The following is a 16,528-nucleotide window of genomic DNA, read 5'->3' as shown; positions in this document are numbered from 1 at the left end:
TCTTTTCCATAATAGTTTGTGTGATACAGTGTTACATATCCTGGAAACACATTTACCCTGGAACCATGGACCTCATTCAGAGGCGGTCTCAAGAAGCGACCGCTGTTCTGAATGAGGGTGGCCACTTCATTATTGAAGTGCGGCCTCCTGGTCGTTAGTTAAGCTGTGGGTTACCACCCACAGCTTAACGACCGACCAGGTTGATGGTCGCGATGGTGATCACCATCGCGACCATCGGGGCTTACGACCAGACCCTAGGGTAGGGTCTGGGCACTCGTAAGCCCCAGGGAGCTTTCTGCTCTGATGGAGCAGGAAGCTCCCCACTAACATCACTGATGATGTCAGTGCGGCAGCCCACAAAACGGTAGGTGTTCGCAAAGGAAGGCCTCCATTTTGGAAACCACCCCCCTGGCCCACCTACCAAATGGGGGCAGCTGTCGATCAACATCGACAACCGCCCCTTTGGTAACGAGCTCTGGAGCGACAGAGTTTCTGTGCGCGTGCGCAGGCCAAACCATCGAGTCGGTTACGAGCGCATCGGCGCTTGCGACAGACTCTGAATGAGGTCCCATGTGCTTCATCACTACACTCTCCATCTCCACATATCACTGCAACGGAAAGCACTCATTAATGTACTGTAGCCCCATGCTACAATTTTCTGTTTTTCACATTAATAGCTAAACAGACAGGAAGTGTAGAGTTGTTTGTACATTTTAAATTAAACATTACTTAATGTTGGACTGGGTAACCCCCTCCCCTCCCCCTTTCCCTCAAAAATGATTGGTCTGGTAGGGGTAAATCAGGAGAGAAAAGGAGCATGGGGTCCCCCTGAATTTCCAATAACTAACTAGCAGAAGGCTTTACCAGCTAGGGCTGGTGGCACTGTAATGTTGGGACACACACACATGTGATATGGGGCAGTGCCAAACAGCCCTACAACAGGCTGCACAGGGTTGGAAAACCTAGGGAAGTCAGCCCTGAAGCAAAAAATACCCCTAGCAGCAAATGATTTGCCTATATGCATAATAATTGTAGATGTTATACAGTATCTGAAGCAGATATGGGGCTTATTCTGAGTCGGACACTGCTGCGAAAGCGTTAGCGTCTTTTGCATTAGTCACGTCGGTGACTTACAGCTATAATGTTAGTATAAGCCCCTCCCCTGGCGTACAGCCGTGCATCTGAATGTGGAATAGCTTGGACGCCCACTTTGCGCAGCTGCAGTTACAACCATCGGAACTACCATGGAAACTGGCACCAGCCCCATGCTAGATGCAGAATCTCCATCAGAGAATGGCCTCCAATGTACGCGATTAAGCGTCTTATTACAAAACTACTACTGCACCAGTCCCATAAAATGTATCAAGCATCGCATTCTGAATGCGAAACATCTCGCTAATTACCGTATGCATAGCGGCATATTTTAAAAGATGTGGTCATAATACCGACTGCAGGGATTCCGGCGCTAAGAATGTCGGCGCCGGAATCCTGACACCTGTCCTAATCCTGGCGCTGGCATCCCGACCGCCGGAATCCCAAAAGTAAGTAGCAGGGTTAGGGGGAGGGTTAGCATTAGGGGTTAAGCACTAAGGGGAGGGTTAGGGTTAGGCACTAAGAGAGGAGAGTTAGGTTTAGGCTGCATGGAGGGAGAGGTTAGGTTTGGGCACTGGCGGGAGGTTAGATTTAGGTACCAGGAAGGGTTAGGCTAGGGGTAGGAAGAGGGGGAGGGTTAGAATTCAGACCGACAGGTGTTGGTATCCGAGCACCGGAATCCAGTACCCAAACCTATTTTAATGCCGTTTCAATGTACAATTATGTCTAAAACTGCAAAGGACAGCTCTGCTGATAAGAGTCTTCCTATGCGATGTGAGGAGTCCTACTGCGCAGGCGCAGCCATCGACCAGCACATGCATGAGTCGTGAACAGGGTCAGACTGGCCCACAGGGTTACAGGGGAAATCCCTGGTGGGCCCCCTTGCCTGAGGGCCCCACCTCCTCTTCTAATGTCAGGTTTCAGACAGTCCACCTGAATACATTATAGAGACAGACCATACAGTGTAGAATCTATGTTGTCTACAGGCTATATCATCTATAATGGTTAGCCAAGCCTCTGTGGTGGCTGGTCACACCCCTCTGGAAGCTAGCCACACCTTTTAAGCATGGGCCTCTACCACTTCCTTCCCCCGTGGGCCTTTCATGCCTCAGTCCGACACTGGTCGCAGAGAACCCTGGGAGGGTTCCTATTGGATACCTCGCAAAGAAAACTGCAAAGACAAGAAAACCCATAGGCTTCTATTAGACAATGCCATCTACTGCATTTCCCATATATATCAAGCTTTTTTCGGGGATTTGACCGCATTCAGTGTTAGTGCATCCTGCCCGGAATATCTTTTTGGCGTCTATTTAGCCAAATCCCAGTCATCCCGCAGGAGCTCCCAATACATTCTATAGTCAGTGTGGCGTAATAAATTGCCATGATGCCAGGGACAGACTGGGACTGTAATTTAGCCTACACTGTGTGCGCATGTAAAAGGGGCATGACCACATCTCACAGAGGCAAGGCCACACCTCAAGGAGGTGTGTCACGAGTCACAGGGGCATGGCCACACCTCAAGGGGGTGTGTCACAAGTCACAGGGGCATGGCCACACCTCAAGGTGGTGTGTCACGAGTCACATGGGCATGGCTTAGCAGCCTGTCTCATCTCCTCATGCCAGCCGAGTAAAACATCGGGTGGTGGAGATGCTTGGTCAAGTTTTCGGGCAGCCGCACTGGCTAGTCAGGCCATTGGCCCTTCTGGCATTTGCTAGATGTGTCAGATGGTCAGTCCAGACATGCATGGAATTGTATACGCCGCGTGGCTTATTAGGGATTTACAGCAGAAAAACGGGTGGAAATGCAGATGCACACTCTAATTCACTCTAATACACTCTAAGCACTAAGAATACTGAATATCAAGATATATATAATTAAACTATTAATTAAAATGCTTTTTCATAAAGGTTCTTAGTACATGTTTGGCCAAAGATGTTTGCCCACCTACTACGTCAAGGTGAACCTTTTAAGGTGTTTAAATTAGGATGTGAATCCCAGCCCTCCCTTTTTCTTATTAAGGATTCAGACACATGCTCAGTTGCAAAAAAATCGCCCGCTTACGTGAACATTGACATAGTGTCCAACACAGGATGAGCCCCATAATGTCACTTACTGTATAAGTTAAATGAGTATATTTAATTTTTAATGTCATTCACTTTTCAGGAAGAGTATATGTATGTGTGGATACCCCAAAGACCATCATATAGAGGCCGCCACAGTGCCATGGGCTTTCCAAAGCAAAGAGACGTGGGATCGGCGGGAACACATAAAAGAGATAACTACAGATGCTTTTGGTGATATCACCTTCACAGGACTGGGTCCCAGGATTGGAAAGGTTTGTTTCATTGGGTCTTTTTTTTAGCATTGTGATAATGTGCAATTATTGGGATTTATTCCATTATAAGCTTTTCTTATTAATATTTCACTAATTGTGAGCGATTTCTGCCATCACATTAAAAGTTTACAGACCACAGAATGTATTTTCCATCTAAATTATATAATTTATTTTTGAATTTGCAGATTCAGTAGAGTATGAACTTGATTTACTAACAAACTGGAATATTTATGCCTTTTTAATTAAATTTGATTTCTCCTAGGTCAGTTTTTGTGGTCTGTCGCATTCTAATGTTTATCTAATAATTCTTGGAAATAATAAACATTTTACCAGAATTAGACATACAGTATCGTCTCATTTTAGGCTGAAGAAAAAAAATTGACAGCTGGCATGTGATTATTACATGGTCCACAAACATATCTGATGTCACATATACTGTACATACTGTATATGAAAGAAATTGTCCCCCAAAAAACCACAAGATCTTATATGTATAAAGCCGAGTACAAACCTCAACGATTTGCCGACCCAGTGACACGGCGATTTGATGCAACAATATATTGCGTTGCCATAACACACTGTGTGACCTGCCGAATGATGACGCCATTTATTGTTACATGCTTAATGTAACTACAGTGCCTGGTCCATGACATCTTCACGTCAGATGTGCAACACATCAGATGGAAAGATGCCACCAACCAAGTCATGAAACAATGAATTGAGAGGATCACATGGTCGCTCAATATATTGTATAGTTAATACCTAGCTTAAGAAATACCTGCAACGTGCTTAAACAGGTCTGGATTTTGGCGGAAATAAGAATTTCCTTCGGGCAGTGAATGATTGTTACATTTATAGATTACAATAAATTTGAAGCAGACAATAGAGGCTAATAAATAATTGATTAAAACGTGGTGCCATTATATATAACACTCTTTAGTAAATTCCCTGTGTTTATTGCAACTATTAGTTAGGGTATATCTGGAAGCTCGTAATAGATTAAAGTGTTTATAGTATAGAATAATACAGTATATAACCCTCAACAAGTGACTATAAACCTAACAAAGAATAGGCTTGATTCAAAGTTGTACATAATAGCGATTATTTCGCAGTTGAGTAAATATCGGCTATCGGCACATGCGTCGAAGCCGCATTGCACATATGCTGAAATTGTTTTGCTCACTCGCAGTGAGGATTTATTGTAGCGTGATTGGTAGGTCAGGTCTGTTTGGGGGAGGTGACAGGGAGTGGAGGCAAAAACACAGGCGTGTTGCGGTCTTTTTCCTGCGTGTACGATCTTGTACATAAAGTGGCTCGGGTGGGTCAGTTCTGGTGGCCATTCTGAGCGACATTACTCAGGAGTTCAATAACCAAAGGACCTGCAACCAAACTGCATATTTATTCAAAGTTGCCTGGATTTGCGACGCCACCTGTGGGCATTTCAGCACAATTCCTAGCGGCTGGGACATTTGCATATTTTTACATTTGTATTTCGCAGCCGCGATTACATTAACATACAAATACAGTATGAACCAGCCCCAATAACAGCAATACAACCTGCAACATGGAGGACTGATTACTCAGTAATGAAAACTTGTTAAGAGTAAGTACAGTACTGTAATGTACAGAAATGACCTCTAGATACAATATTTCCTTTTTAATGGCATTTTGCTCCATGATGTACGCAATATGACAGAATCTATAGTTACTACAGAAATCTTCAATGATATTCTTATCCTAAGCATAATTTAAAAAAAATGTTCATGCTACAACTCTGCTGTTGATTGTTTTGGGGATCTTTTTATTTAATTTTTTGTATTCTTCACCCAGCAGTATATAAGAGTATCATCCGACACTCCATCTAAGGTTCTCTACCAGCTGATGATCAAGCAATGGGGTCTTGAAGTTCCAAATCTTGTAATTTCAGTAACAGGGGGGGCTAAGAACTTCCGTATGAAAATGAGACTGAGAAACATTTTTCACAGAGGTCTGGTGAAAGTTGCCCAAACTACAGGTGAGTTTTAGGTATGTGTTACTGAACAGGCATGCAATACACTGAACCAATACTATTAATACTAGGACGTCATCACAATTACGGCATGTTCCCAATATTCTGCAATGAGGGCTGATGTGAGAGCTGCCCTCATCAAATTTCAATTAAAGCTGTCAATAATATCTTTAACATTGTAACTGCCTGGGTGTCTTTCCAGATATTTTTTTGATAGGTGCTGCTCCCCACCTCTGGAACTCTCTCCCTCTCCACATCAGACTCTCCACCTCTCTACAATCCTTCAAACAGGCTCTCAAGAACCACTACTTCATCAAAGCCTTCCAGCTCTCATCCTAACTTGCTCCTTCCTCCCTCTCTACCCCATCTGTGTCACGCCTGTTTGTCTGCCCCTCCCCTTTACAATGTAAGCTCTTGCGAGCAGGGCCCTCTACCCTCTTGTGCTTCTCCTTACTTTATTGTCATCTACTTCTTACTCCCCACTAGGGAATCTATCACTTGGTTGCTTATGCTCTGCTGATTATTTGGGTATTATGACCACCAATGTAGCAACGTATAGTATCCATATCCTTGTCCTGCATTGTATTGTATCGTACTGTAAGTCACTGATTTGTTTATGTACTTTGTAAGTAGCTGTGGAACACTTGTGGCGTCATATAAATAAACAGTAATAATAATAATAATACTAAAAAAAGCAGTTATTATATCATATTATATTATATCAATATTATATATTATTATACATTACATAGAGATCTTCTGATAACTACAATAAACATCAAACAATCTTGTACCTAGAGTTATTTCACAGTGACCATATTTTATTCAGGTGCTTGGATTATTACTGGGGGCTCCCATGCTGGAGTAATGAAGCAGGTTGGAGAAGCAGTAAGAGACTTTTGTGTGGGTAGCAGCAACAAGAACAATGAAATCGTCACGATCGGTATAGCTACTTGGGGGATTGTTCATAAGCGAAGCAGTTTAATCTCATCCACAGTAAGTCATTGTTTTATTTACTAAGTGCAAAATTTACTGAAATGTTTTTTTTATTGAATAGAAACAATGAAGAAGTGTATCAAGCGTGGTATTTCCATTTCATAAATTATACTAGTACTGGATCCTTCATAGTACTGTACAACTAAAATGTAGAAAGTCAATTACCGCTGAATGTAAACAAAAGGGACCTACAGCCAATCAGGCGACACACCAATGTACGGTGCCCAATCCAGCTCAGACTTCAGATCAAGTTACTCCCCCTCACTTACAAAGCCTTACAGCATTCCTCACAGACAAGGATACCCAGGTGGAACTATACAAATAACATGGACCAGGTTTTGGGGTGGTCAGGGTGAGTGGCGCTGGTCTACATATCCAATCTACAGATAAATACGGCATAATAGAGACATAGGGGTCTATTTACTAAGCAGTGTTAGTAGACAGAGTGAAAAGTGATAAGAAAGTGATAAGGTGCCAGCCAATCAGCTCCCAACTGTCATTTTTCAAACACAGCCTGTGAGATGGCACTTGGGAGCTGATTGGCTGGTACCTTATCACAGACTTATCACTTTTCACTCTGTCTCGTAACACTGCTTAGTAACTAGAAAAGATCCCTTAATACCTAATGCTTTGAACCCTAAAATGATATGGAGCATGCAATGATAATGTTAGTTGGTCATTTCGTTTAATCCGTATATATACCCTTAATGTTGTATATGGCACTATGGGTATGCTTCAGAGTTTTTACGTTAATGCGATCGCAGCTGCAATTTCGCACCAACTGTGAAAATATTTTAATGTTTCCAAAGCTTACCCGAGCATAGGGACGCCCACTGCTGCCTTCTCATATCCGTCCGACGTCACGCACCAGCATAAGCATCGGTCACATTGATGCACGTTGAACAGCCATTCAGCTTCAAACACAGCGTCTCTCCAGACACGTAGAGCGCTCTCATGCTGCGTAGGAGATCGCAGCAGCTAAGTTATGCATGATCACAGAACGGCATTTAAACAGCCAGACACGCCTGTGCTTATTTAGCCACCCTCGTTACTTCCCCCAAACACTGACTACCCATCACCTGGATCCTCTGTGCAGGCATAATTGCAAAACAATCCATCCACGTGCGCAGTACAGCTTACACGCAAGCACAATGGCATACAATCGCTCAATTGGCGTCCGTCTCTGAATCAGGCCTATGTCTGTGAACCTGAGATACAAGTTCTGGCTGAATGAGCCCCGATCCTGGTTATAATAAAGTCAATGTTTCAACTGAGAAGTTTCTTTGATTTATCAAGTTTGTTGGTTTCTCAAACAAAGAATCTTTCTTCCTGGGGCAGATGTACTAAGCTCCAGAAAGTGATAAATTGGAGAATGATAAACTGCTCAGCTCCTAAATGTCATTTTTTCAAACACAGCCTGTAACATGACAGTTAGGAGCTGAGTGGCTGGCAGTTTATCACTCTCCAATGTACCACTTTCCAGAGTTTAGTACATCCCCCTTACATCTTTGTAGTGTTGTGAATTTTTCTGTGTAATTGTTGAATCTGTTCTCTTTCCTCACTGGAGTGTTTGGGCCTGATTCAGACCCACTCGCGAGCGGCTGTCCGCTCGCAAGTGGGTCGATGGTCTGCACTGAGCATGCGCACGACGGAGGGAGCTCCGTCGTGCGCATGCGCCAGACACGACGAGCGAAGGACTTTCCTTCGCTCGTTGTGTCCGATCAAAGGGGGCGTGCTGTCAATGTTGATTGACAGCACGCCCCCTTTGGTGGGCGTGCCGGGGGCGTGCCTCCCTGACGGGGGCGTTCCCACGGGAACGCCTCCCGTCAGAAGCCGGCCCACTGACATCACTAGTGATGTCAGTGGGAGTGATTTTGGCTCTGATAGAGCCAAAATCACTCCGGAGCTTGCGGTTGAAAACCTCAACCGCAGGCTCCGGCTCGCAATTTCGATGGTCGCGATGGTCACGACCATCGCGGCCATCAAAATGCAAGCTCGTATAGGCTGTGGGTGGTGACCCACAGCTATACGAGCGTCCAGGAGGACGCTCCATGAAAATGGAGCCCGGCCCTCATTCACAGCGTGCGCTCTGCTCAGAGCGTACGGCTCTGAATGAGGGCCTTTGTTACTAAGTGGCTTTGCTTGCATAAACTGATTTATTGCACTTTACTCGTTTCCTTCTGTGTGTTGTCCATGAAAAATAATAATATGGTAAAGTATCAGCTTATTGTTTGTATATATTTTTAAGGTTAGAGGTAAATTATGTATGTACAGTATATTTTATAGTCCCTGATTTCTTAGGTTGTAAATGTAGTTTTCCTTCATGTGTGTGAGAAAGACGTAGGTGGTTTCTGTGTTGTAATGGGGCCATAAATAAATGAACTTAGAGAATGGACCAAGCTGACGGTACTTTAGCGTTTTAAAAGATGATTTCTACAGTACATTCACAATGAACAAACACAAGCTTTGCAGAGACACATAAATATATACTGTAGGCTATATTGGGATAAAAGCCACAACCAACTAAAGTGATGCACCCTAATATCATGTTTCAGAGCGCTAGGTCACTTTCCTGCCAACAGGGGCAAATTACCTTACAGTTTATTTAGGTAGAGATTGGCTACTATGGTAAGGAATAACTTCCTGTCTGGTAACTAACTGCTTTGTCCCTGTGATACACATTTTCACTAAAAGAGTGCCTGTTCTGCTAAGGAGAAACTTCCTGTCTGGTAACTAACTGCTTTGTCCCTGTGACACACATATTCACTAAAAGAGTGCCTGTTCTGCTAAGGAGTAACTTCCTGTCAGGTAATTAACTACTTTGTCCCTGTGACACACATATTCACTGAAAGAGTGCCTGTTCTGCTAAGGAGTAACTTCCTCTGTGGTGACTGACCACTACAAATTCACTAAAAGAGTGCCTGTTCTGCTAAGGAGTAACTTCCTGTCTGGTAATTAACTGCTTTGTCCCTGTGAAACACATATTCACTAAAAGGGTGCCTGTTCTGCTAAGGAGTAATTTCATATCTGGTAACTAACTGCTCTGTCCCTGTGACACACATTTTCATTAAAGAGTATCTGCTCTGCTAAGGTGTAACTTCCTGTCTGGAAACTAACTGATTTCTCCCTGAAGACAATGCAAATCCTACTTAACATTGTGTCTTCATATAGTACATAAATGGAACTGGAAATGCAGATGCACACTCTTTAATGTTTTTACATAGTTATAGCAAACTGGCACACATTACATTGAATACCTATCTTGCTTTACTGACCTAAGTACCTTGCATGCGCTGCGCCCTCTAGTTACTCTGTTGAGTGTCACAGTGGGAGACAATAGTATCTCTCTTAGCTCCTATGAGACCCAGCATTATTGCTGACCAGAATGCTGTTACAGCATCCCTGCCCTGCTACCTGCATCCATATACACTCATCGGCTGGTGAGCTGTATGTGACCCTGCTCTGCTCCAATATACTAATGTGTGTAACAGTGAGTACAGCTGTACCTATTATCCATTCAATAAACTGCTACACTGCGCTATTCATTGTCTTAGGGCATCCGCTGGTGTGTACAGAAACCCTGCTACATCATTAAACCTGTACACTATTTGTATTGTAAACCAGTGCACTATGCCATGTAGCATTCACAGAGCATCAGTTATCCTGCTTTACTCCCACCCATCATATACACATCTGAAATCTACCTTTTGCATCAGACCACAGTGATCTACAAAGCTGAATTGAGAGAAAAAAATACAAGACCAGAATAATGTAGCAATTCCTTTACTACTTAATTTGTACAGAAAATATATTCTCACCTCTCCAGGGATTGTTTCCAGCGGAATACCAGATAGATGAGGAAAACCAAGGATATATGTCCTGCTTAGATAATAATCATTCCCACTTCATACTTGTGGATGATGGGACCAATGGGAGATATGGTGTGGAGATCCTCCTGAGGTCCAAGCTGGAGAAATTCATTTCGGAGCAGACCAAAGAGAATGGAGGTAAATAAAAGTCACTTTTTTCTTACACGGTATTACGGACCACAGCTTGTAGAAGTATTGATTTCAGATATGAGATGTTCCTAATTTTTTATTAAAGATTGTTTTTATACAATTGAATCAAGGCACAAATAATATGATATCTCTATATACGGTGTACTGTCTAAAATGTATGATAACTGGGAGCAGTAGTAAGTCTATATGAACATTTCCATAGTTGAATCTATAGAAACTAATAAAGGACAATGCATGATCTATGATCCCTTATTTCACTGGGGGAACATTAGATATGGTGGCCAATGTGGCAGGTTTGGGGATGGTAGGCATACAATGCTAATCTGTCCTCATTCATCCTGACCACTGCCATGGGCTGTAAAATATGAACTTTAATATATTGCTACAAAACTGGCATCCCCGTGTATTGCGTCACTAAAAAGAATTCAAGGACATTGTAAAATGATCGTTTAACATGTGTTTTTAACTCCTCCTCTCAACAACTTGATATCTCCTTTCTCCATGGCATAACCCTGTCATCAGGTCATTATAAGAGAACCACACCCCACAGTTTCTGGTACAGCAATGTTCCAACTCTTGATACTGTAGGTACAACAATGAATTTTTGCTTAGACTGGAATTACATGCTTGAAAAATTTTTGCAGGACTTTATTTTGCCAGTTATACTTATACTGTACAAGAGATAAGGGATAAGATTTAATGGGTTACAGAGGTTAGGTCTGACACTCAAGTTTCACTGAAGAAAATGACAAAACTATAAGCGTTAATAAATCTGCTGACTATCTTTGTAAACAACATGTCAAAAAATAATAATTCATATTAGAGCTGAGCGCTTCGGTGTTACTAAAAACTAAACACACCTGAACTTTGGGCTCCGAGTCCCTGTTCAGAATCACTTTGCGAGTAGACCCGAATCCCTTTCTAGCAATTTGTAACTCGGATTTTAAAACTGGATCTCCCATATTTTGGATTGTATGCAAGTCCCTCCCTCGTGACTTCAGGTGCTGCGAGGTGGTCAAAATTTACTGGAAATCACTGGAAATTAATGTTATTGGTGGTAATAATACAATAGGAACAAAAACAAGTCCATGCTACATGATTGTAGCTGTTTTTGATCAATTTTGAAAGAAAACCAAACCCAAACCAAAACTGAACCAAAACCAAAACACAACGATGATTTAGAACCAAAACCAAAGCACAGAGGGTCTACATTCATTGCTAATTAATATGAATATAAATTGGTTACATATAATGGAGCTCTTTTTAGTGAATTAAAGTTGGATTATGAAGAATACTGAGGTTACATAGATTCCAAACGTTACTGGTCAAGATATTTACTGTAATTGCATTCAATTTGGATATTTAAAATACAGGTTGAGTCTCCCATATCCAAAATGCTTGAGACCAAGGGTATTTTAGATATCGGAATATTCCGTATTTTGGAATATTTGTATACCATATTGAAATGTCTTAGGAATAGGGCCCAAATCTAAACACAGAATGCATTTATGATTCATATACACCTTATACACACAGCCTGAAAGTAATTTTATACAATATATATTCAATCATTTTGTGTTTGATACAAAGTTTGTGTACATACATTAAATTAATTTATGTTTCATATACACATTATACACACAGCCTGTAGGTCATTTTATACTTTATTTTTAATAATTTTGTGCCTTAAACAAAGTTTGTGTACATTGAACCATCAAAAAGCAAACGTTTCACTGTCTCAGTCATGCTGAAAATATTCCGTATTTTGAAATATTCCGTATTTTGGAATATTTGGATATGGGAGACTCAACCTGTATATATATTTTTTGGGCCTGACTTATCTGCCAGTGACAACGGTAAAGCAGAATAGAAGCGCTAATGTTAAGTTCAACATTATCCATTTTCAGTCTTTGTTTATCTCATTCCTTGGAATGAAAACAGATAATAGGAAAAAAAAAAGCAAAGGCTCCATGTCAGACAATAAGGGGTGTGTAATCATCAATTTAAATCAATAATTCACTTATAGTCTATCTCACTGTTATCTTATTTAAACTTATACCTCTTTTCCACCAAAAATCCTGGGAATATCCCGAGTCACCGCCGTTCACACTGCACCAGGGTGCAACTTGGCGATGATGTCATCACCAAGCGCCGGAAACTCCAGCTCTTCCCTGAATCCCGGAGCGGAGCGGACCAGCGACCAGGGGAGAGGGTTCTTCCCGGGGAGGGGGTCCTTCCCGGGCGGGGGGGACGCTGTCATTTGGGAGGATGTCTGTGACAGCTGTCACCGGGCAGGGAGAGATTACACCCTCCCCAGTCTGGACCATACCGGGAGGCTGTAATCTCTCCCTCCCTGGTGACAGCTTTCACACAGACAACCTCCTGAATCAGCAGGAAACGGGTCCCGGTTTGGAAGACACCGGTAACCCGTTTACACTGAGCCTGAGCAGGGTTTTACCTGCGTAATACACTGCTTAAGTCCTGGCAATCGACCCAGGATTTTTTCCTAGGACCATTTTCCACTGAGCCGTTACCCGGGTTGACATGTCAAAAATCCGGGTGTTTTAGCCAGTGGAAAAGGGATGTCTTTCTTACTCACTAATATATTAACCTTACATCCTGGGATTCAGTCCTCATTAAAACCTAACAGTTAGCCTTTCTAAACCATACAGAACATTATGCTAAAAAGAACATTCTATTGAATGTTTAGTACATCAACAATCTTTGAATAAAATGCCACAATTGTTTTAACCTGGCAACATTTTATTAGCGAGCAATAATCTTACCATTTACACTTTTTCAGGGCAAAATATTAACTATAGTAGTATATAAAAATAAAAACAAAAAACATTTTTGTGATCAGTTTGCCAACACATTTGTCATTTTGATGCAAGTTGGTTTCCCTTGATGTAGAAATGTTTGTACAATAATTGGGTGTTGTCATGAGAATGTTGACATGGTTGTAACGTTGACATGTAGCCAGGGGCGGATAGGGAATTTAAAGTGGCCCTGGAAAAAAATAGGAAATTAGCCCTATGTGCGCGTGCCCAAAAAAAGTGGGCGTGATCTGTTGCAAAAGGGTGTGGCCTAATGTGAAATGCCATGCCCACAAGCCACTTCCCCTGTTTTTGGTATGCTAGGGGCATGCCCAGCACTCCAGGAGCTGATGGGCATGCCCACAATCCCTGTTTCCAGTGAATAAGAGTATTTTCTTACCTATATGATTTCTCTGCCACGGGGAACCTCTGAAGAAATTGATCCTCTCTGGTCAGTCAGTGTCTTGAGTCGGTATTCATTATTCATGTAGGAGATCATATGGTCTGGAAGCCGCCTGTTTGCATTGCAATAAAGCCAATATCATCCTCATGCAACAGAGGTTCAACCATATAATATATGGTAACAGAAGTTTTGAGCCAGGACAAAATGTGGGTTTTCCTTATCAAAAATGTTACATTAATAAAATATATTTGTCATTTGATAAAATTTGCATCAGTAATATGGTTTAATTAGAATGAAGATTACTGTCCCCAGTCTTTTCTTCTAATAGTACCAGTGGTCCTACCAACCTTTTTGTGTGTCCCCAACACCATTGCCTTGGTGTGTCTCCAGTCAATCCCCTCGTGTGTCTCCCCATCACTATCACCCTGCGCCTCTCAATGCCGCCACCCCTGCTTCTCTCCAGCACTATCCTTCTGCGTCTCCCCAAAGCCAACATCCTGTGTCTCCCCAGTGTCAACATCCTGTGTCTCCCCAGTGTCATCATCCTGCGTCTCCCCAGTGTCATTATCCTGTGTCTCCCCAGTGTCATTATCCTGCGTCTCCCCAGTGTCATCATCCTGCGTCTCCCCAGTGTCATCATCCTGTGTCTCCAGAATGCCATCCTCCTACCCTAGCTCAGAAAAGCCCCCCTCTCCCACAGACAAATCATCATCTCCCCTGCCCCTAGTATAGAATACCTCCCCTCCCTCACAGACTGATCATCATCTCCCCTGCCCATATTATATCAGAGCCCCCTCTCCCACAGAGAGATCATAATCTCCCCCACCCCTAGTATAGCAGACCCCCATCCCCCTGAGACAAATCATCTCCACTTAGCAAAAATTAGCTCCTCTCTATTCTCTAATAAGCACAGAATACCCCCCCTCAGACCATCATTAATCAATACCCCCAGCAGGGCTGCCACCCCAGACATCCCTCTCTCCAGACTCCATCTCCCAACCCCATTGCCCTTCCCTGGTTGCAGTGGCCATGAATTTTTATTAATTTTACATAAAACCCCAGCCCTGACCTCTGGTGGCTAGCCTAATACTGCTACCACCATGCACTGACTGCAGCCAGCCCGATTGTCTCCTCTATACTTCCCCAGGCTGTGAAGTTAAACTTAAACTTGACACTTCGAAGCCTGGGGAGGGGAGAGTGGAGGGGAGACGATCTGGCTGACATACTGTCCCGAGCGGCCCCCCAGCCCCGCTGCAACTCACCCGCAGACCCACGCCACTTCACTCCTCGATGGCGCTGCGGAGTGTGACGCCGACTATATGCTGAGTGGGGCTTTAATAGGCCTATGGCTTCTCTTCTCGCAAGAGAGACTTAGGTGCGGCCAGGCAGTAGTGACAGGCAGCCGGGCATCCAGTGTAAAACACCCACAACACAATCTATACAGTAGCTGGCCGGGTGACGCGAATCGGGGGGTGGGGGCTCAATTGTCAAGCGGTCCCACAAGCGATCGGCCCACCTGGATTTATCCAGCAGAAAATAATGTCCAATCCACCCCTGCATGTAGCATGTCGACATTCGCCACATCAACAGTCATTGTGTCGACACGGATGAAATGCTGACATGATTAGAAAGTTGACAAAATGTCCCTGTTGGTCAAGTAGTGACTTTCCTGTTTCAACGGTCCCGGCGGCTGCTGTAGTGTCTTCAGGGTCCAGCAGTGAAGTCCTGATGACTTCCGATGGAGCCAGCTGCACTTCGCTTAGTGCCTGACCCTAACCCTCCTCTAGTGCCTGACCCTAACCCTCCTCCTAGTTACTTCACTATTCTTATTAGTCACCCAACTTTCACTATTCTCCAGTTACTTGAATATACTTTAGGATTTAATAGTTTTTCTTTGAACAGTCACCATGTTTTACTGTCATCAGGACTTCAATGGGCACATAAATGGCTTCAGTGTATGTGAATACATACATACAGAATGTTTTAAAATTTGGATTATATATATATGTGTGTGTGCAGTATGCCAGTATAATATATTTTATTGTAGCTATATACTATTTTTAATAAAAAATTGTAAAGTAATGGCTCTTGTTGAATATTTGGAAAATCATTAATGGTTCATATAACCGATACCCTGGATGCTGAATGTTTTTTTTATTATTAGTTATTAAAATGTATAAACGGTCAGCGACTGCAGCTTTTGTGGCAATACTCTTTGTTTTTAGTTTTTGAAAGGTTTATTTCTTATTTATTTATTTCTGTACATCTACAGAGGTTGATCTAAACATAGATGATCTTGCACCAACAATTAGGTGATTTGCATCATTATATGAGAGGATTTTTTATATACAGTAGTGGAGACATTTGCAGACAGTTGCTGCAAAATAGTTTTATGGATCCATACATTTACAAAATTTCCTTTTTACCCGTTAGTAAAATTGTTCTGTTAAATGAGTATTATCTAAAACTTTTTTTTTTTAATAGTCCCCAAAGAATATACCACCAGCAGAATTTGCGGGCAAAAAAGAGGTTACCAAATATGAAACTGTAAAATTATTTATGTAGTACCCAAACTACAAATTAATTTTCCTCACAACAGCAACTAATTTACAATCATTGTTAAGGTCACTTGACATTCTCTATTGAATTTTTTAAAATTCTATCATTTTAATTTTAGGGGTTGCCATCAAGATCCCGATAGTCTGTGTTGTGTTAGAGGGAGGACCCGGCACGCTTGATGTAAGTTTTAGTAGACAATGCTTACATATCATTTCCATGTCCTTACAACAAATATACAATAACAAAAAAGCTAAATCTGCTGGTTCCCACAAGTATTGTGTATAAAGAAATTATATATA

The 16,528-nt window shown here is 42.4% G+C and overlaps 1 protein-coding gene across 2 annotated transcripts in view; it reads left to right on the top strand.

Moving 5' to 3' along the window:
* TRPM2 (transient receptor potential cation channel subfamily M member 2) overlaps positions 1-16,528 on the top strand; it is a 108,988-nt gene that overhangs the window by 9,687 nt on the left and 82,773 nt on the right. For both annotated transcript variants that reach the window (XM_088482409.1, XM_088482408.1), the window contains exons 3-7: positions 3,257-3,428; positions 5,259-5,442; positions 6,266-6,432; positions 10,259-10,439; positions 16,348-16,409. In XM_088482409.1, the coding sequence (XP_088338535.1) occupies positions 3,257-3,428; positions 5,259-5,442; positions 6,266-6,432; positions 10,259-10,439; positions 16,348-16,409 (766 nt within the window). The remainder of the gene's footprint in view (positions 1-3,256; positions 3,429-5,258; positions 5,443-6,265; positions 6,433-10,258; positions 10,440-16,347; positions 16,410-16,528) is intronic.

Source organism: Taudactylus pleione, unplaced genomic scaffold (assembly GCF_031769625.1).
Source record: "Taudactylus pleione unplaced genomic scaffold, aTauple2 ptg000286l, whole genome shotgun sequence".
Lineage (NCBI taxonomy): Eukaryota > Metazoa > Chordata > Amphibia > Anura > Myobatrachidae > Taudactylus > Taudactylus pleione.
This window is presented reverse-complemented; position numbering and strand designations above follow the sequence as displayed.